The sequence below is a fragment of the Pituophis catenifer genome, unplaced genomic scaffold (genome assembly GCF_029215685.1).
Source record: "Pituophis catenifer annectens isolate HBS135680 unplaced genomic scaffold, rPitCat1.0.hap2 SCAF_7, whole genome shotgun sequence".
In the NCBI taxonomy this organism is placed as follows: Eukaryota; Metazoa; Chordata; class Lepidosauria; order Squamata; family Colubridae; genus Pituophis; species Pituophis catenifer.
This window is the reverse complement of record NW_027256887.1, coordinates 88,165,617-88,187,727: the sequence shown is the minus strand read 5'-3', so window position 1 is coordinate 88,187,727 and position 22,111 is coordinate 88,165,617. Positions and strand designations below refer to the sequence as shown.

Below are 22,111 nucleotides of genomic sequence, written 5' to 3'. Positions count from 1 at the left end.
CCCGTCTCCTGGTTTCTAGGCCATCCACTTAACCGGAAGATGCCACCTCCGCCCCACTGTATTTTGCTTTTTAATTTATTTAACCTCAACTTATTTTCACATTCAATATGTTAACATTTTATACATGCTTTTACCTCGTTTTGCTTTTTTTTTAGCTTTTCTGTTTAATCCTTCTCATTTTAATTGTCTTGTGTAGTACTTTTTTTTTTTTATCATAGCGTAAGCCCCCGAGAGCCGCCTGACAGCGGGAATGGGCGGCTTATGAATTTTAATAAATAAATATGCAAAAAATTTCCCTATCCCATTTTACCATTTGTTGGGCCTTCATCCCATTTGCAAACTTCACATGGTGGAAAAATTTAAAACCAGAAGCCTTGAGGATCTGACTTTCCTGAAGGGGAATATCTTTTAAAGCCACCGCTCTTCCTTTTCTTATCCTTCTGAGCCAGGAAGCTGCGGGCCACGTTGGATGAATACACCACGCGAGTCGGGCAGCAAGCCATCGTCTTGTGCATCTCCCCCTCCAAACCCAACCCGGTTTTCAAAGTCTTTGGGGCGGCCCCGCTGGAGAACGTGGTAAGACTCCTCTGCGCCTTCCTCGCCCCTCCCTAGTTGGAAGTGGATTTGAGTTGCCAGGAGTGTGTTTGTATGTGGAGGGAATGGAGAAGTTTGGAAATTGCCAGAAGAAGATGCGAATGGGAGTATTTGCCTCCGCAAATACCTCAGAAAACCAGGTAGTTATTTTATTTTTACTCAAAGGGTAAAAGGTGAGAAAGCAGAAAGCTCCCAGATATCCACTCTACATATCTACAACTGTGGGGCCCAACTATGCTCTCTGAGCTTGGTGGTTTTCTTGCAAACGTTTCACGACCCATCTAGGTAACGTCCTCAGGGGTGGGTGCTCGGTGAGGTTCTCCGGCAGACGCTTGAGACTTTCAAGTCCCTCTTGGGAGGTTGAATTGAGGGGCAGCGCTTTGGGGATTGGGTACTGATAGAAGAGAATATTTGTAGCTCAAGAGTTGAACTGAGGGGTCCTGGGTGCTCTCTGACCTTGGAGGTTTTCTTACAGATGTTTCATGACCCTACTAAAGAACATCATCAGTGCTAAAAGGGAGAGTGAGGGTTGTGTAGTGGAAGAGGAGGAGGAGGATGACGACTCTGGGGTCCTTATTGCCGTCTGAGCTTGGAGGTTTGCTTCCAGAAGTTTCATGACCCATCTAGGTAACATCGTCAGTGCTAGAAGGGAGTTGGGTTTGTGAAGGAGGAGGAGGAGGACTGTGGGATCTTGGGTGCTTCCTGAGCTTGGTTCTTTTGCAGACATTTCACCACCCAAATAGGTAACGCCATCAGAGCTAGAAGGGAGTGGGGTTTGCTCTCTGTTTACACACAAGTGGCTTGCTTGTCAGTGTTGATGGGAGTGTTGTTTCCTTCTTGGCAGTTCCTTGATCACGCCAAGCCCCAAAACCCTAGAGAATACCTGGAAGCCTGGCATTCAAACAAATCGGCCATCAACAGGCACATCGATATAAACAACATCTACACACCATTCAAAAAAAGAGAAGTGAATATACTCCAGTTAAGGAACTGACAATTCCAACAGTAAGCAACAGCCTAATTAAGGAACACCCCAGAACACTCCCACCAACACTGATAGGGCAAACAAACTTGTATATAAATTAATGAGAGCAAACCTAGCACTGATCATATTGTCTAGTTGGGTCACGAAACGTCTGCAAGAAGGCAACCAAAGCTCAGGGAGCACCAAGAAACCTATAGTTGTCCTCCTTCACTCCGCAACCCTCCTTCCTTTCTCTCACTGATGATGTTCCCTAGTTGGGTCAGGAAACGTCTGCAAGAAAATCACCAAGTCCAGAGAGCACCATCTTCCTCCTCCTCCTCTCTGCAACCTCCCCTCCTTTCTGACACTGATTATGTTACCTAGTTGGGTCGTGAAATGTCTGCAAGAAAACCCCCAAGCTCAGAGAGCACCAAGCACCCCTCCCCCCCTTCCTCCTCCTCTTCCTCTTCCCCTACACAAACCCCACTCACTCCTTTCCAGCACGGATGATGTTCCCTAGCTGGGTAATGAAACGTCTGCCAGCAAATCTCCAATCTCACCGAGCACCCAGGACCCCTCCTCCGTTCAACCCTGAGCTACGAACCCTCTCTTCTGCCGGTACCCAACCCCCAAAGCGCTGCCCCCTCGACCCAACCTCCCAAGAGGGGACTTGAGAGCCTGGCTGAGAATCTCACCAAGCACCACCACCGAAGTCCCTGCCCTCCCTTACAAACCCTCTCTGGCAACCACCCCCTGCCACGGCTTAACGTTGCTCGCCGTTTCATCATCTCGCTGCCCTGCGCCTCCCATCCTTTGGGGGCCAAGGGCTGTTTTTCCCGGGCAGCTGCGGCGTTGTTTGCTCGCTCGTTCGCTCTGCCGCTCAGCACCACGAGCAACGCGGACGCATTCCTGCCCCTCCCCACTCCGTTTCCGTTACTTAGCAGTTTCTTCCCTCCTGTCGCTCTTGGCTCTTGTTTACCTGAACCTCTGCGATTCCCCACAGGTGCGCAAGTACAAGAGCATGATCCTGGAAGATTTGGAGTCAGCGCTGTTGGAGCACGCACCTGCGCCGCAGGAGGTTAACTCGGAGCTTCCCCCTCTCACCATCGACGGGATTCCGGTCTCGGTGGATAAAATGACCCAGGTAACCATCCGAGGGAGGTGGAAACTTGGAGCAGGTTGCTAAGAGAGGGAAGGAGCATGACACGTCTCTGGCCGATTGATTTCCCCCCCCCCCCCCAATCAAGCATCTCTCTCTCTCTCTGCCTCTTCTCACAACTCCTCAGAGGCGCACTTAATTCTGCCCCTCCTGGGAGAGAACCGCGATGATCTTCTAAAACGCCAGCAGTCCTCGACTTACGACGCCAATTTGAGCCCCAAATTTCCACTTGCTAAGCGGAAGACTTCTTAAGTGAGTTTTGCCCCACCTTACCGCCTTCCTCGCCACAGTCGTTAAGTGAGTCGCTGCAGGTGTTATATTGGTAACAAGGTTGTTAAGTGAGTCTGGCTTCCCCCTGGACTCTGCTCGTCAGACGGTCGAAAAACGGGATCACGTGGTCCTGGGACTCTGCAACCATCACAAAGTTTTTAATCTTCCTTTTCCTTCCTTCCTTCCGTCCTTCCTTCTTTTTCTTTCTTCCTTCCTTCTTTTTCTTTCTTCCTTCCTTCTTTTTCTTCTTTCCTTCTTTCTTTTTTTCTTTCTTCATTTCTTCCCTCCCCTTTCTTTCCTTCCTTCCTTCCTTCCTTCTTTTTCTTCCTTCTTTTTCTTCTTTCCTTCCTTCTTTCTTTTTTTCTTTCTTCCTTTCTTCTCTCCTTCCTTTTCTTCCTTCCTTCCTTCCTTCCTTCCTTCCTTCCTTCCTTCCTTCCTTCCTTTTATATTGTATTTTTATGTCCTCATATGCTGCCTTGGGTCGCCCTAAATAAATAAACGTCTGAAGCCAGATTCCCTTTAACAGCCCCGCGGCTAACTTAATGGCGGCGATTCACTTAACAACTCTGGCAAGAAAGGTCGTAAAATGGAGCAAACCTCTCTCCATGGCTGTCCCGCTTAGCAAAAGCAGAAATTTGGGGCTCAATTGTGGCCGTTAAGCCCAGGACCGCCTGTATGTCAGGGAGGCCTCGCAAGCTGTGAAACCTGAACTATTCTGGCGGCAACTGGGAAATTAAGGCTTGGCGATGTTGGGCTGTCTTCAGAACCCTGATTAGTCCTTGGGAAGCACCACGATTGTGTTCACGGCTGATCACGTTCCCATAATTAAAGCTCTCGTGCCTGAGCGGGCTTGCTGTGCGCGGCTCTCCTTGATTGCGTCCCCAGGGCCCTTGACAAGTGCTCGGCGTGGCGCAAAACTCTCCGTTTCTAATTAATCCATCGGGGGACCCCAAAATAGAACTTTTCAAAGCAGCCAGATGGAGCTTACGGACTCCCATCAGAACCGAGACAGGCCTAACCTGAACAGATGCATCTCTCTCCATCTCTGTCTTGGTCTGCTTCTCCCTTGCAGGAGTGGCGTTCGTAAGAAGCAGGTTTAAAAAAAAAATAAAATCACACCCCACAGGCCTTGGGGGTGAGTTGAAGAGGGCCCATTGCGTAGAGGAAGAAGGTCTTCTTCGGGGCAGGTAGCCCCATGCTGAAGACCGAGGATTAACTGGGCAACCATGTTAGTCTGGGGCCGTAATGGCGAACCTATGGCACACGTGCCAGAGGTGGCACGGAGAGTCCTCTCTGTGGGCACTCACGCCGACGCCAGCTACTCTTCCAGATTCCATTGCACACATGCACGGCCGACAGCTGGTCTGGCGTGCATGCGCACCGGGCCAGTTCTGTTCCAGGTTCTGGTGCTCCGGCACGCATACGCACTCCAGTTTCAGCACTCGGTGCCGAAAAGGTTAGTCGTAACTGGTCTAGGGCATCATTTCTCAACCTTGGGGACTTGAAGATGTGGGGTCCTGGGTGCTGTCTGAGCTTGGTGGTTTCCTTGCAAATGTTTCATGACCCAACTAGGTAGCATCATCAGTGCTAGAAGGGAATGGGATTTGGTAGGGGGGAGGAAGAGGAGGAAGAGGAGGAGGAAATGAATTATGGGGGTCCTTGGTGGTCTCTGAGCTTGGTGGTTTCCTTGCAGACGTTTCATGACCCAACTAGGGAACATCATCAGTGAGAGAAAGGAAGGAGGGTTGCGGAGTGAAGGAGGACAACTATAGATTTCTTGGTGCTCCCTGAGCTTTGGTTGCCTTCTTGCAGACGTTTCATGACCCAACTAGGGAACATCATCAGTGCTAGAAGGAAGAGGGATTTGCTTCCTGTGTCTATAACCCCACTCCTTCTAGCACTGATGATGTTCCCTAGCTGGGTCATGAAACATCTGCAAGAAAGCCACCAAGTTCTGAAAGCATCAAGGACCCCACAGTCCTTCTCCTCCCCCTCCTCCTCTTCCTCCTTCTCTTTTGCAAATCCCTTTCCCTGCCAGTACTGATGATGTTACCTAGCTGGGTTATGAAACGTCTTCAAAAAAAAAAAAAAAGAAGCCACCAAGGTCTGAGAGCACCAAGGATCCAAACAGCTCAACCCTGAGCTACAAATATTCTCTTCTATCAGTACTTTTTAAGATACGTGGGCTCGACCTGCTGGCTGGGAAACTCTGGGAATTGAAACCCAGCCCTCTTCAAGTTCCAAAGGCTGAGAAACACCAGTCTACAATATACCAAACTCATAAAGAGTTGTGCTGCACCTTTTGTGGATTAACATTTTTTTTTAAAAAATAAATAGCTTACATAAGATGCTTTCCGATCACGATATACTGCAAGATTATTTAGGAGACACTAGGGGGCGCTGTAGTGTGATATTTTCATAGCTATTATACCTCTTTATGGAATGATTAGGAAAACCTGAAAAACTTGGATTTCATATGTGTGGTAGAGAAAAAGAGAAACGTTCTTTGAGTTAAGGGAAGGTTGTCTTTAAATCAAAGACAGGCAGTCTTTGAGCAGTTGTGCCCTACCCTTCACTCTCCAGACCTCCATCCGGGAGTCGGAGGAATAAAATTTTCCATTCCTGTCGTTTGACCTCTTTAAAAAGGTTTTCAGAAAGCCTGGGGGGGGGGGGCGAAGGTAAGTCACTCCCTTTCCTTCCTACCCAGAGAAAAAGGAGGAGGAGGATCCAAAATCATGCTATCAAATTTCACCCACATTTTGCAGCCACATATTCTCAGGGCAAAAATCAGAATATCGCCTGTTACCCTCTGTGGAACCAGGAGTTCATTTTCGAACAAGCAGGATTGGAAGAATACAGATTGACCGTACTTGAGCCAAAAATATCCAGGTGTTGAGGCTTTTTCTCATTTTGTGACCTTTCTTGCCACCGTTGTTAAGTGAACCCCTGCAGTTGTTAAATTAGTAACATGGTTGTTAAGTGAATCCGACTTCCCCGTTGACTCTGCTTTTCAGAAGGTCGTCAAACTGCGACCGTCATAAATACAGTTGACAAGTGTCCGAATTTTGATCCCGTGAGCGTGGGGATTGCTGCAAAGGTCGTAAGTGTGAAAAGCGGTCATAAGTCACCTTTTTCAGTGCCGTGGTAGCTTCATCACTAAACGAATGGTTGTAAATCAAGAATTACCTGAGGTTGACTCAGCCTTCCATCCTTCCGAGGTGGGTAAAATGAGGACCCAAATTGTTGGGAGCAAGAGGCTGACTCTGTAAAACCGCTTAGACAGGGGCGTAAAAAGCACTGTAAAGCGGTATATAAGTCTTAAGTGCTATTGCTAACTCTATTGAGGCTTTTGAATTTGGGTGTTGAAGAAGATTCTTGAGAAGACCATGGACAGCCAAGAAAACCAACAAATGAATCTCCCAAAGGCGCTTTTATTTTAAAGACACCTGGATTTTTTGATTTTTCTTTAAGACATTTCACTTTCTCATCCAAGAAGCTTCTTCAGTTCTGACTAACTGGTGGGAAACTATGATCTGGACAAATGAAAACAGATGGACCATCAGACAGTCAACCCGAAATTCCGACTGAAGGTTCAAATGATTCTACTTTGGACAGGTGATGTGAAGAGAAGACATTGATGCAAGGAAAGGTAGAAGGGACACTCAGCGGCCCGGTAGAAGGACTGAGATACAGTGGTACCTCGATATTTGTTGGAAATCCATTCCGGAAGACACAAAGAATACTAAAACTTGACGAGTACTGAGAAAACGATGTGATTTACCACATGACTTGCTATTTCAGCCAGAAGAAATAGTGAGTCACGAGGCAGCCAACGTGAGCAAGTTCTTCCTTGCACGTCGAATGCAGGGAGAAAGATGAGTGCCGGGACAAGATTTCTGCTTCAAAACATGCCGAAAACTGAATTCAATGAGTTTTGAAGCAGTCGGATGCCGTGGTATGATGGGTGCACTCACTGTTGAAAGACCTAACCTGGACAAATGAGAACTTTTCTTTGGTCAATTCCTGAGGTCAATTTCTGCAAAGTTAGAGCCAAATCTATCTGTGTGGTCGCTAGAAGCATCGTAGACCAAGCCAGGTCCAAAAATGCTAGAGAATTCCTGGACGCTTGGCATTCAGGCAAATCAGCCATCGACGGGCACATAGAGATAAGCAACATGTACACACCATTCAAAACAGATGATTCAAAAGCTAAAAAAACCCAAAAGACTTCCTTGCCAACACCAACTTCATGGCACATAATCAATCAATTGTTCAGTCGATTCCTGGAGTGCTAAGTTAGAGCCAAAAATATCTGTGTGCGCTAGGAGCATCGTAGACCGAGCCAGGTCCAAAAATGTTAGAGAATTCCTGGACGCCTGGCAGTCAGACAAATCAGCCATCAACGGGCACATAGAGATAAGCGACATGTACACACCATTCAAAACAGATAATCCAAAAGCTAAAAACCCAAAAGACTTCCTTGCCAACACCAACTTCATGGCACATAATCAATCAATTGATGGTTCAATTCCTTGGGTGCTAAGTTGGGGCGAAATCTCCAGCCTTCCGTCCCTTGATTTCTTATCCTGGAGGACAAACACGCACCTCAATAATGGCGTGTTTCTCCGTGAAGAAAAGAACACCGCAGAGGATGATGCAACTCTCAGAGGCCAGAATCAGCGACTCTGCCGACAAATACACCCTAAACGCTGCAGCATTTCCCCATGGGTTTTTTAAAAAAATAATAATAATCTTCATTTTGTGCAGCACTGTTGTACATGATGACACACAACGTTCGTAGGCTCCACGGTTCATCCGGCAAGAATTTCCAAGGCGATTTCCACAAAATGTAAATAGCGACATTATGGGAAGGGTTGAAGAACAGTGTAAACAGCTGAAGAAGTGAGAACTGTGGATGGATCCGGTTGATGATTCCCTCGTTTTGTTTAGTTTTGGTATTCTCAAAGAGTCTTCTCCAACGCCAGACTTCGAAAGCATCAATATTCTTCCCACCTTGTCCCAAAGGTGTTTTTTTCAAAAGGCAACTGGACTTCCTTTGTTTTTCCTTGAAGAAATTTCGCTTCTCATCCGAGAAGCTTCTTCGGTTCTGATTGAATTGGTGGAGGATGGAAGGATTTAGACTTTAGACTTGCAGTCGTCTGGTCGTTAGTGCTCTCTCTGAGAGTCCTTGTGGCCGCTTGGAGGTTTATCTGCGCCCTCAGGGTCACCTGAGTAACCTTCCTTCCATTCTTCACCGTTCAGTCAGAACTGAGGAAGCTTCTGGGATGAGAAGCGAAACGTCTTCAAGGAGAAATAAGAAAGTCCAGTTGCCTTTTGAAAAAACACCTTTGGGACAACCTGGATGACTAAGAATCTCAATAGACATCTTGCTGGCTTGGATGGATGGATGGATGGATGGATGGATGGATGGATGGATGGAAGGAGGGATAAGAATACATTACAGATAGTGCTTGACATGCAACCATTAAGGGACCATTCAAAGTTACAACAGCACTGAAAACAATGATTTACCACTGGTCCTTACATTTATGACCGTCATAGTATCCCCAGGGTCATATGATTAACCATTTGCAACCTTCCCAGCTGCTATCCGACCAAATTCGTTAAGCCAAATTCGCTTAACGACTGTATGATTCGCTTAACAACCTCAGCAGTCCGCTTACCAACCGTGGCCAAAAAAGAAAATCAGGTTTACTGAATAACAGAATAAGAGAGTTGGAAGGGACCTTGAAGATCTTCTAGTCCAACCCCCCTTGCTCAACGAGAAAAGCAGGATGCGACTCACTTAACAACTGCCTTGCTCAGCGATGATGATTCTGGTCCCAATTACGGTCGTAAGTCGAGGACGATCTGTGTATAGGTTCAAGTCTTACGATACTCAAGATGGCAGCATGCAAATACAAATCTATGGTGAAATTTCCTTTGTTTTTTCATTTCCTTTTCTTTTTTCACGGCCTCTTTTCCCCCATCGGACTGTGCATTATTAGAAGTAAAATTCCAAATCTTTCAAAACTCCTTTGCAATAACTGCAGAATACTTCTGCTCTTAAGTTTTTGGGTACGGAGAACAAGGGATGGAACAGGAGTTCTGGCTGATAGTTCCTGCCCCATCCCAAAATGCATTAGGAAAATTCCACTTTGCTCTTGTGTTAAAAGTTTCTCCAGGATCTCTGAAAATCTTGCTTCAATATGATCCGTAATGGGCCAGTCTGCTGCTTGCCTCTTGATATCATCTATATGTTAAATATGTATTTATTGTATGTTTATATACAATATAATTATGATATAACACTGTATATCCCAGTGTAGATCTGGTCCTGCCAGCAGGCCTGGGGAATGCAGAGTGGGATGGAGCCCATTAAATGGGCTCATGTGATGTGTTGTCGCTGGGGCGAGGTGGGAGGAGGGTTATTTGATTATATTATTTTATTAATTTATGATTCTCTCTTTTATTAGTTTTATTGTTTTTTTTTCATATGAGGTTTTTATATTCTTGTAAACCGTCTTGAGTTGCCAGCTGCAAATAGGCGGCAACATAAATTTCCTAAATAAATAAAAATATTAAGATGTATATTTTGACATTGTAAGCCTCTCGGGCTCACCTTGTGGTTGAGATGGATGGCAAATAAATTTAATGAATAAATACAAATAAATATCTTTGGATAGTGAGGTAGGTAGCGTTTAAATTTCATAAATATAATGATGACCTTCTTGCATCTCGATAAGATCTGTTCAGGTAGTCCTCGACTTATGACCACGACTGAGCCAAAAATTTATATTGGTAAGTGAGAAATTTGTTAAGTGAGTTTTGCCCCATTTTACGGCTTTTCTCGTCACGTTCGTTAAATGGGTCGCTGCAGTTGTTAAATTAGTAACACGGTCGTTAAGTGAATCTAGCTTCCCGCTTGACTTGACTTGTCAGAAGGTCGCAAAAGGGGATCACGTGACCCCGGCACACTGCGACCGTCATAAATGTGAGTCCATTGTCAAGCATCCGAACGTAAATCGTGTGATCACGGGGACGCTGCAACGATCGTAAGTGCGAAAAATGTTCGTAAATCGCTTCTTTCTGTGCCGTTGTAACTAGGAAAGGTCATTAAATGAAACTGTTGTAAGTTTGAGGACTACCTGTGACGGGCCAAGCTCTTGATGCAGACCTTTGTTTCCCCAATCTTTACATCATCATTATTATTATTATTATTATTATTATTATTATTATTATTATTATTATTATTATTTTCTTAATGCCACAGGCCCAGCTGAGAGCTTTCATCCCTGAAATGCTGAAATACTCAACGGGTCGCGGAAAGCCGGGCTGGGGGAAGGAGAGCTGCAAACCCATTTGGTGGCCAGAAGACATTCCCTGGGCTAACGTCCGCAGCGATGTCCGGACAGAAGAGCAGAAGCAGAGGGTAGGTCTTGAACACCTTCCTTCCTTCTTCTAGCAACAGACTTTTCTTAGGTTTGGCACACGATGAGGCCTAGAAACTTTGGGGCTTGATTAAAGTAAGAACAAAAGTCACTCAGAAGACCCCACATATGGAGAATACCCCCACTATAGTTTCAACTGGAAAACGACGAGCATCCTAGACCAAGCCACGCCCTAAAAAATGCTAGAGAATTCCTTGTAAATAGAGATGTTTACAACTCAGCCATCAATGGGCATATAGAGAGAAGCAACATTTGCACACCATTCAGAAATGGCAATCAAAAAGCTAAAAGGCCAAAACTCTTCTTTGCCAGCAATGAACGCCCCGATAAGCAGAGATTAACACCAAAATTAATACTAGACCAACAATCAAGCAATAAAGAAACCCCACCAACTCATACAAACCATCAAACATGAAACAACAGCCTGATCAAGGAGCCAGCAAGAACCCTCCAACACTGACAGGGCAGGCTACTTGCATATAAATAGAGTGCAAAACCCCCCATTCCTTTCTGGACTGATGGTGTTACTTAGTTGGGTCACAAAACGTCGGCAGAGAAAACAACCAAGCTTAGCGAGCACCAAAGACCCCAAAGTTGTTGTCGTCATCCTCCTCCCCCTCCTCGCAACCCCCCTCCCTTCTAGCACTGATAATGTTACCTAGTTGGGTCATGAAACATCTACAAGCCAATAACCAAGCTCAAAACCTGGTTAACCGGATGCTGTATTGCATTGCATCACATCCTGGAGAGTCAGACTAGCCGGCTTCCCACCACCTTGGCCTTAAACACAACTCATGGTTTTCCAGATAGGCTCTTTCATACCATGAATATTAACAGAATCACAGAGGTGGGAGGGACCTTGGAGGTCTTCTAGTCTAGTCCAACCAGGCAGGAAACCCTCTTACCATTTCAGATAAATGGAGGTCGATACTCTTCTTGAAAACCTCCAGTGTTGGAGCACCCACAACCTCTGGTGGCAAGCTGTTCCACTGGTTAATTGCCCTCACTGTCAGGAAAAATGTCTCCTTAGTTCCATGTTGCTTCTCTCCTTGGTTAGTTTCCATCCGTTGCTTCTTCTCCTGCCTTCAGGTGCTTTGGAGAATAGGCCAACCCCCTCTTCTTTGGGGCAGCCCCTCAGATACTGGAAGACTGCTATCATGTATTGGAAGGTGCAAGAAATTGCTCCAGTAAATCTGACTTCATAGAATCTTAGGGCTGGAAGAGACCTTGGAGGTCTTCTAGTCAAACCCCAAGGCAAGAGATCTTCCACCATCCAAGACAAATGGTTGTCCAATCTTTTCTTGAAATCCTCCATTGATGGAGAGAACCCACCACTCCATCGTGAGCGATTCCATCGTTCTCACCGTTAGGAAATTCCTCCTCATTTCAAGGTTGGCTCTCCTTCTGAGGAGCTTCCACCCATCTGCACTGGGTAAAATTTACCAGGTGGTCTAAATGTTCTCTGGGTGACGCGACATCAAGTTGGCTTTTGTCAAGGTAACAACTCAAGAGCTGACCAGCTGATGCAATGAGGGGAATGAGTCAGCAGGTTTTTTGGCTGTTATCCCTTTAAGAGCCTGTGCTTAGGCTGTTATCGCTTTAAGAACCTGTGTTTTGGCTGTTATCCCTTTAAGAGCCTGTGTTTTGGCTGTTATCCCTTTCAGAGCCTGTATTTTAGCTGTTATCCCTTTAAGAGCCTTAAGAGGAGGCCCTGCTAGAGTGTTGGTTGGTTCGTCAAGTTTCTTCCCTGCTGTAATTGCTGTTTGTTTAGATACTGCTTGTAGTACATGTATGTATATTATTTCTATATTCCTATTGTAGATAAAGAACCATGATTTGATACAAACCACTGTTGACTGTATTTGCTCCTGGCCTGATACACGTGGTAGACCTGTGCACACCTGCCTCTCTCAGTCCCCCTGATCTTTTCTCCTCTCTCCTTCTCACCTGGCCTCAGGTGTCTTGGACCCAGGCGCTGCGGACGATTGTGAAAAACTGCTACAAACAGCACGGCCGGGAGGACCTGCTCTACGCTTTCGAAGACCAGCAGACCCAGTCCTTGACCGCCACGCACAGTATAGCCCACCTGGTTCCCTCCCAGACGATGGTCCAGACCTTCAGCAACCCTGACGGCACGGTGTCCCTCATCCAGGTGAGGGTTACAGGGGGAATCAGTTCATGCCCCGCCTCGGCCTGGCGTTCGGATTGTGGCTTTAGGGTGGGGTGGAGGGGAGAGAGTTCTGGGTTCTCCGTGCTGAGCGAAAGTAGGTTTGGGGGTCCGGTGACTCGCGATTAATCCCAGAGGCTCCAGGGTGATCTTCAGCAATTAGATCTGGGGAAATGGGCAGATTCCGGATCTCTTGAAGGACCAAGGAATGTGATCTTTTCCCTTAAAAGCTGTGTGTGGAAACAGCATGGGACAGTTCATATGAGGGATTTTTTTTTAAAGAAAGTAGCATTATAGGGTTCTGTAAAAAGTATGTGATCATACTTTCACAGGAAAAGGAAAAAATGGATGTAGTATAATTTCCTTCCTTCCTTCATTTTCCTCCTTCCTGCCTCCCTCCATCTTCCTTCCATCCTTTCTTCCTTCTCTCATCTCCTTTCCTCCTTCCCTTCATTCCTTCCCTCCCTCCCACCTCTCCTTTCCTCCTTTCCTCCCTTTCTCCATTTTTCTTCCATCCTTTTTTCTTTCTCTCATCTCCTTCACCTCCCTCCCTTCCTTCCTCCCTCCCACCCCTCCTTTCCTGCCTTTCTCCATCTTTCTTCCTTTTTTCCTTCTCTCATCTCCTTCACCTCCCTCCCTCCCTCCATTTTCCCTCCATCTTTTCTTCCTTCTCTCATCTCCTTCCCCTTCCTTCCTTCCCCTATCTTCCTCTCTTTCTCCCTCCCTCCCTCCAGCTTCCTTCTTTCCATTCTTCTCTCTTCTCTTTTTTTCCTCCCTTCTTCCCTCCCTCCCTCCCTCCCTCCCTCCCTTCTTCCTCTCATCATGATGTCATTGGTCCAATGTCACACTGTCAGTGTGTCCCTGCCAGTGGTGGGTTTCAAAACTTTTTACTACCGGTTCTGTGGGTGTGGCTTGGTGGGCGTGGCATGGCTTAGTGGGCGTGGCAGGGGAAGGATACTGTAAAATCTCCATTCCCACCCCACTCCAGGAGAAGGATACTGCAAAATCCCCATTTCCTCCCGATCAGCTGGGACTCAGGAGGCAGAGAATAGATGGGTCAGAATTTTTACTACCGGTTCTCCGAACTACTCAAAATTTCCGCTACCGGTTCTCCAGAACTGGTCAGAACCTGCTGAAACCCACCTCTGGTCCCTGCCCTTCCCAACCAATCCGCTCCCCTCCCCTCGTGGATCTTGGCCCCCCCTCCCCTGGCTTTGTGACTGCTGAGACCTCGGGAGGGGCCCCTGGTGACTTCTGGGTGTCTTGCAGGTTGGCACCGGAGCCACAGTGGCCACCTTGGCAGACGCCTCTGAATTGCCCACCACTGTGACGGTCGCTCAGGTGAACTACTCCGCCGTGGCTGATGGAGAGGTAAGGGGCCCCTTAACAGAAGCACCCGCAATTTCTGCTTTCATAAAACAAATGACAATTACGGTTGTAAGTCCGAGAACTGCTTACAGTCCAGGGGCGGGCAACTGTGGCCCTTTTACAACCTGTGGACTTCAACTCCCAGAATTCCTGAGACAGCTTGGCTGTCTCAGGAATTCTGGGAGTTGAAGTCCACAGGTTGTAAAAGGACCACAGTTGCCCGCCCCTGGCTTACACCTATCTCTTCGTTCCAATTGGGATAAAGTCAGGAGTCCACAACGAACCACTGTTTAAAAAAGGACGTAAAATCGGGCGCGGTCACGTAGTGACTCGCTTAGCGACCAGAAGCGACTTCGGGCCTCCGTTCCCATCGTAAGTCGAGGACCCCCCCATCCTCCTCGTTCATTTCAACCGAGCTGAATCCAAGGCTGCTTGGCACCTTCTGAAATAACGTCGGACTGAAACGAGCCAGGATGGGAATCCGATAACAGTCTGTTAAATTGGGGAAGGGGAAGGAGGTCACCCCTCCCCTTTTTTTTTTAACCTTGCTCCCACCCCCCCTCATCCCGCCCTTGGTCTCCAGGCCTTTGTAGCAGCCTCGTTCTCCCCCGCCCCACAACGGTGTAGGATTCTCAGAGCAATAGAGGGCAGCACAAAACAGCTTTGTTTCCTCGAGAAAACCGGATTTCCATCTGAAAAACCAGCTAAAAATTGTGGGGTTTTTTTGTGTGTGCGTTTTTGATTCCGCCCTTGAAAATTTGCTCGGGAAGACAAGCGTCCATTGTCTGAGCAAAGCTGGACACTTTCCCTCTTGCTTAGGCTTTTCGCGGGCGCTTTAACCCCCCTCTGATAGTCCTCGACTTACGACCTTAAATCCTCGGTTTATGACCATCAAGGAGCCTGGCCATCCTGGTCGTAAAACTGGTCATCCACATGACCTTAATGAGCTTTTTAGGCATTAGTTGTTAAGCGAATGCCACGGTACTAAAGCAACCCGTCATGGTCATTAAATGAACAACGTGGTTGTTAAGCGAGCCAGTGGTTTGCTCTGGGCTGGTTTTGCCTAACATTGGAAGCCAATTTTTCGGTTAAAACCGTTGTAAAATGCAGGATGGCGCAAATGGCCATAAATGCAGGTCACGTGACCGCAGGATGGGTTGTCTTAACGACCACAACGGAGCCCAGAATTTATGTCCCTAAGCGAGACATTTTGTTAAGTGAGTTTTGCCCTGTTTTACGACCTTTCTTAAGTGAATCACGGCGGTTGCTAAAGTTAGTGAGACGGTTGTTAGGTGAATCTGGCTTCCCCGTTGACTTCCCCGCTGGTCAGAAGGTCTCAAAAGGGGATCACGTGACCCTGGGACACTGCAACCGTCATAAATACGAGTCAGTGGCCAAGCATCTGAATTTTATTCACATGACCATAGGGATGCTGCAGTGGTCATAAGTGCGAAAATCGGTCGTAAGTTACTTTCTTCGGTGCTGTTCTAACTTGGAACGGCCATTAAACAAACTCTCGTAAGTCGAGGGCCGTACCTTTTGGGGACCTGTCATATCTTTGACCGTTTGCTAAGCGAGCGGACATAAGTTGAGGAGTCCTGCAACGGATCTCTCGTCTCCTCCATCCCTGCCAGGTGGAGCAGAACTGGGCGACGCTACAGGGGGGTGAGATGACCATCCAGACCACACAGGCCTCCGAAGCCACGCAGGCAGTGGCCTCCCTGGCCGAAGCCGCCGTAGCCGCCTCGCAGGAGATGCAGCAAGGCGCCACGGTCACTATGGCGCTCAACAGGTAGGGGAGGGGTCCTGGGTCCCCATTTGAACCCTTGACCAGATCTCGGTAACCCTGGTTGGTTGATTGGTTGGTTGGTTGGTCGGTTTCTTCCTTCCTTCCTTCCTTCCTTCCTTCCTTCCTTCCTTCCTTCCTTCCTTCCTTCCTTTCTTTCTTTCTTTCTTTCTTTCTTTCTTTCTTTCTTTCTTTCTTTCTTTCTTTCTTTCTTTCTTTCTTTCCTTTCTTTCTTTCTTTCTTCCTTCTCTTTCTTTCATCTATCATTCTTTCCTTTCTTTCTTTCTTTCTTTCTTTCTTTCTTTCCTTTCTTCCTTCCTTTCTTTCCTTTCTTTCTTTCTTCCTTCTCTTTCTTTCATCTATCTTTTCTTTCTCTTTCTTTCCTCACTCCCTTCCTCTCTCTTCTTCCTTCTTACCCCTTCCTTCCTTCCTCTCTACTTCCTTCTTACCCGTTCCTTCTTTCCTTTCTCTCTCCCTCTCTCTTCTTCCTTCTTACACCTTCTTTCTTTGTTTCTTTTTGTTTTCTCTTTCTTTCATCTATCTTTTCCTTCTCTTTTCTCCCTTCCTTCCTCTCTCCTTTCTTTCTTTCTCTCTCTCTTGCCTCCCTCCCGTCCTCTCTCTCATTCATTCTTCCCACCTTCTTCCTTCCTCTCTCTTCTTCCTTCTTAAACCTTTCTTTGTTTCTTTTTCTTCTTCCTTCCTTTCTCTCTCTCTCTCTCTCTCTTTCTTTCTTTCTTCACCCATCTCATTCTCCACAGCTTTAGCTTTTCCTGCAGCTGTCACATTCCCTTCAGCACCGAATGACAAGAGCTAATCTACAAAATCCTTTTTTAAAAGAAATAGAATAGGTTCTTGTTTTCATTCTCCAGCGAGCAACCCAGTTTCTTTTCGGTGCATCCTTGGGAAACGCAGTGACTGGGATATTTGTGGGGGGGGGGTGGAGGGGGCACTGCACAAATGCCAAGGTGCTGGATGTCTGTGGGGTGGGCTCCCCCCTGTCCCACCCAGCCTTTGCCAGCCTGCTGGCTCAAACTCCGCAGCGCAGAAGCCCTGGCCTTTCGCAGGAAGCTCTCTCCGGCTGCGTGGGAAGCAGAGATCGCTTTCCAGGCTGGCTTTGGTAGCGGGAGATTAATGGCGTCCCTGGAGAGTTGTGTTAACAAGCCTATGAGCACCTGAGCTGACTTGAGTGCCTGGTGGGGGTGGGGTGCAGAGAGAATGTGGCTACCTGTGAAAGGAGTGTGTGGGGGGAAGGTGAGAGCACTGCATGAAGCTGAGAAGGATCAGACAGAACAAAAACAAGCAATTTTTTTTTCCAACGGAATTGGTGATGGTCACTGGAGAAGGGAAAGCTTTTTTTTTGTTTTGCTTTAATTTGTATGCCGCCTTTCTCTGAAGACTCAGGGGGGCTTACAATGCATTAAGCAATAGCCTTCATCCTTTTGTATATTTATACAAAGTCAGCTTATTGCCCCCACAAACTGGGTCCTCATTTTACCTACCTTAGAAAGGATGGAAGGCTGAGTCAACCTTGAGCCTGGTGAGATTCGAACTCACAATAATTGCAGACAGCTTGATGTTAATAACAGTGCTTTTTAGTCTGCTGAGCCACCAGGGCCTTGGATTCCTCCCGGCCTCAATCGGTTAATTAGGATGTGCACTTTTTTCATCTAACAAAGGAGAATATTTGTATATTCTCGAGGTTGAAAACAAGGAGTCCTGGGTGCTCTCTGAGCTTGGTTCTTTTCTTGTAGACATTTCAGGACCCAACTAGGGAACATCATCAGTGATAGAAGGCAGGAAGTTTGTACAGAGGAGAAGGACTGTGGGGTGCTTGATGCTTTCTGGGCTTGGTTGTTTTCTGGCAGACTTTTCATGACCCAACTAGGGAACACCATCAGTGCAAACTCACATTTAGGAAGTGCCCATCTCCCTCGCAGGGGAACTCAGGTTGGCGTACAAATAAAATATTTAAAGCGCACAAAATAAAATCCAAATTGGAAAGAGGCAAAAATTAATTCTTTTCTTTCTTCCTACTCATGGGTGCCTCCCTCTTTGTCATCTTGTCTTTGCAGTGAGGCGGCTGCTCACGCCGTGGCCACGCTTGCAGAAGCCACCCTCCAGGGCGGAGGGCAGATCGTCTTGTCCGGCGAAACGGCAGCGGCCGTGGGCGCGCTCACCGGGGTACCAGATGCAAACGGTAAGCCGGTCCTGATAACCGCGCCACGGCTTTCGAGAGAGTTTGCGTCTCTGGCCGTTTGAGGGTGAAGATCTTCTAGGACCAACAAGCACCCCAACCCTGTTGCATTGAGTTGGCCAAGAGATACGAGGGAGATAGAATAATAATGATAAGGCTGGAAGGGACCTTAGAGGTCTTCAAGTCCAACCCCTTGCTTGACCAGGAATCCCTCTTGTCAGCCTTCCAGAAAAACCCTAATTCCAAGTAAAGACTCTGAAGCAAGCATTTTTCAAAGTTCTATTTACTAGAATAGGTAAACTGGCACATCTGGGGAAAACCCGAATCTGAGAGGTCCATATTTTCCCTCAGTAAATCAATGAGCCTTGGTGGTACAGGGGTTTAAGGCACCCTGTTATTAAGCTTATTAAGACCAGCTGCCTGCAATTACTGCAGGGTTCGAATCTCGCCAAGGCTCAAGGTTGACTCAGCCTTCCATCCTTTCCAAGGTAGGTAAAATGAGGACCTGGATTGTGGGGGCAATAAGCTGACTTTGTATAAATATACAAAAGGATGAAGGCTATTGCTGAGCACGTTGTAAGCCGCCCTGAGTCTTCGGAGAAGGGCGGCATATAAATCAAATAAAAAAAAAAAAAAAAAAACCCCAAAACCATCCCCTCACTCCTCAGTTGATCACATGCTCCAATCACCGTCCGTCCCATCTCGAGACAGCACTCCCACCACTCCTCCAGATGCAGGGATCGGCGTGACCTTGACCGAGAGGAAGAATGCTATTATGTCTACAGACAACCCCTCTACTAAATCCCCCCTCCTACTTTCCCACACATGAGAAGGTGGCAGCATGGAAGCTTCCGGCCTAATATGTCTTCCAAAGCTGACACCTCTACCATTCCAGACAAGCGGATGTCCACTCCCTTCTTAAAAGCCTCCAGCACCCACAGCTTCTGAAGGCAACTTCTGTTCCTCTGGTTAATTGTCCTCACTGTTAGAAAGTTCCTCCTTAGTTCTAGGTTAGTATCCGTCCATTTTTTCTTGTCTTGTCTTCTGGAGCTTTGGAGAATGGCTTGACCCTCTCTTAACAGAATAGAAAAATAACAGAGTTGGAACCCTAACCTGACCCTTGGAGGTCTTTAAGATAGACGGTCCCACAAGTTGCAAGGCCCTGCGTGGCATTGTTATAGGTAACAGCCAGCAGCCAACTGGCCATCAGTGGAAGTTATGGAGCAGGGACATCTCATGGACATGTTGAGGCAAGCTCATCTCTGCTTATACCACTGCATTCCGGACCAGTTAAAGCGTCTGAGTGGCCTTCAAGGTCAGCACCGTGTAGAGTCCATTGTGGTAGCCATTGTGGTGGCTTATGGAGTAGGGACATCACATGGGCAGACCGAAGCATGGCCATCTCTGCTTACACCATTGCATTCTGGACCAATTGAAGCTTCTGAGTGGCCTTCAAGATCAGCTTCACGAAAAGTGCATTGTGACAGTCCTTACGATAACTTATGGAGGAAGGACATCTCAGAGACATGCCGAGGGAAGCCCATCTCTGCTTAGACTGCTGCATTCTGGAACCACTTGAAGCTTCTGAGTGGCCTTCAAGGCCAGCTCCACGTAGAGTCCATTGTGGTAGTCAAGCCATGAGGTGACCAGGACGTGAGGGACACTCTGAAGGTTCTCCTGATCTAGGAAAGGATACAACGCGGTGCCTCAGATGAAGTTGCACGAAGTTCCTCTTGGCCAAAGCCACCACCTGCTCATCAAGCAGAAGCTGTGAGTCCAGGAAGACACACACACACACAAACTTTGAAATTGTGCATCACCTTTGAATGAAGAAGTACCAACCCCAACCAAGGTCAACATTGGAATATCCCCAGATCGGGGTGGCCCAAACATACATGGTCTCCTCTTCTTGATAGGACTGAGTTGGAGATGATTCTTCACTATCTGTTACACCAGGGATCTCCAAACTTGGCAACTTTAAGACTTGTGGACTTCAACTCCCAGAATTCCCCAGCCGGGGAATTCTGGGAGTTGAAGTCCACAAGTCTTAAAGTTGCCAAGTTTGGAATAAAATAAATAAATAAATAAATAAATAATTTTATTTCTATACCGCCCTTCTCCCGAAGGACTCAGAGCGGTGTACAGCCTATTTAAAAACACAAAAACACGACAACAATTTAAAATTTAAAATCATTAAATAATTAGGCTCCAATTAAAATCCCAGAAATTTAAAATACCCCAATTTAAAACTCCTGCGTTAGACCAATCATCTCCAGATCTCTCCTAGTTTTGGGAGAGAGACAAAGTGGCTGTGACCATCATCCTTTTTCAACACAGGACGTCCTCAACTTACAACAGCTCGTTTAGCAGCCGTTCAAAGTTACGACGACACTGGAAAAAAGCGACTCGTGACCGTTTTTTTCACACTTAACGGCCGTTGCAGCATCCCCGCGGTTCACATCATCAAAATTCGGAGGCTTGGCAACTGGGCATGTACTTACGACGGTTGCGGTGTCCTTTTGGGGGGGGGGGTGTCACATGATCTGCCTTTTTGCGACCTTCCGACGAGCAAAGTCAATATGGGGAAGCCGGATTCGCTTAACAACCGTGTTCGCTAACTTAACGATGGCGGGGATTCGCTTAACAGCGGTGGCGAGAAAGGTTTTCAAGGGGGCAAACCTCACTCGACAACGGTCTCGCTTAGCAACGGAAATTTTGGGCTCGGTTGCGGTCGTAAGTCGAGGACGAAATGTATTGATCTTTCTGGAGAAAACGGCCCTGGCAGAAAGTCCCGTTCGGACTTTTTCATCCTGGGGGGAAAAAAAATCCATCCAGGTGCTGGCTTAGAAAATCGACATTATCTTGACGGCACCTGATCCTCACCTGGGAATTTGAATTTTAAGACAAGCCTATTATTTACACACACCGACTTCCAAGGAAAAGTCTGCCTGGCTATAAGTATATCAGCCTTTAGACAGAGCCAATCAGCGATGTCCTTCAGAAGGGGGTCCACCCAGAAGATTAAGGATCGACCACGCCATGCCTCACGTGGACTGGCAAAAAGTGGCGGGGGAGGGTCTTAGCAGGCAGTGGACTTAAGCAGCCAATTCATCCTGTCCTAGATTCGATACCCAGCAATGATTTATGTATTCTCTGAACCTTCCTTCCTTCCTTCCTTCCTTCCTATATCCATCCATCCATCCCATTGTCCTTCCTTCCTTTCTTCCTCCCAGTGTTCTTCCTTCCTGCCTTTTTCTCATTGTTCTTCCTTCCCTCCTTCCCATTGTCCTTCCTTCCTCCCTCCTTCCCATTGTCCTTCCTTCCTCCCTCCTTCCCATTTTTCCTTCGTTCCTTCCTCCCTTGCCCTCTCTCTGTCCTTCCTTCCTCTCTCCTTCCCATTTTTCCTTCCTTCCTTCCTCCCTTGCCCTCTCTCTGTCCTTCCTTCCTCTCTCCTTCCCATTTTTCCTTCCTTCCTTCCTCCCATTGCTGTTCCTTCCTCCCTCTCCCTCCCTCCTCCCTCCCTCCATCTCATTGCCCTTCCTTCCTCTCTCCTTCCCATTTTTTCTTCCTTCCTTCTTCTCTTGCCCTCTCTCTCTGTCCTTCCTTCCTCCCCCTCCCCATTTTTCCTCCCTCGCCCTCCCTCCGTCCTTCCTTCCTCCCTCCATCTCATTGCCCTTCTTTCCTCTCTCCTTCCCATTTTTCCTTCCTTCCTTCCTCCCTCACCCTCCCTCCTCCCTCCCTCCATCTCATTGCCCTTCCTTCCTCTCTCCTTCCCGTTTTTTCTTCCTTCTTCTCTTGCCCTCTCTCTCTGTCCTTCCTTCCTCCCTCCTCCCCATTTTTCCTCCCTCGCCCTCCCTCCGTCCTTCCTTCCTCCCTCCTTCCCATTTTTCCTTTCTTCCTCTCTCCTTCCCATTTTTTCTTTGTTCCTTTCTCTCTTGCCCTCTCTCTCCTTCCTTCCTTCCTCCCTCCCCATTTTTCCTCCCCCACCCTCCCTCCCTCCGTCCTTCCTCCCTCCTTCCATCTCATTGCCCTCCCTTCCCATTTTTCCTTCCCTCCTTCCCATTGTCCTTTTTTCCTCCCTCCCTTCTTTCCTTCTTCTCATTGTCCTTTCTCCCTCCCTCCCTCTTTCTTCCTTCCTCCCTCCCTTCCTTTCTTTCT

General features: G+C 47.3%; 1 protein-coding gene across 5 annotated transcripts in view; it reads left to right on the top strand.

Moving 5' to 3' along the window:
- Positions 1 to 22,111, top strand: part of NRF1 (nuclear respiratory factor 1) — a 55,641-nt gene that overhangs the window by 20,314 nt on the left and 13,216 nt on the right. For 4 of the 5 annotated variants that reach the window (XM_070947194.1, XM_070947195.1, XM_070947192.1 and 1 more), the window contains exons 4-10: positions 450 to 576; positions 2,562 to 2,702; positions 10,261 to 10,419; positions 12,396 to 12,590; positions 13,875 to 13,976; positions 15,608 to 15,765; positions 17,832 to 17,956. In XM_070947194.1, coding sequence (XP_070803295.1) covers positions 450 to 576; positions 2,562 to 2,702; positions 10,261 to 10,419; positions 12,396 to 12,590; positions 13,875 to 13,976; positions 15,608 to 15,765; positions 17,832 to 17,956 — 1,007 coding nt within the window. Of the gene's footprint in view, positions 1 to 449; positions 577 to 2,561; positions 2,703 to 10,260; positions 10,420 to 12,395; positions 12,591 to 13,874; positions 13,977 to 15,607; positions 15,766 to 17,831; positions 18,114 to 22,111 lie in introns of those variants that run through there. The other variant, XM_070947196.1, reaches the window with a different exon arrangement.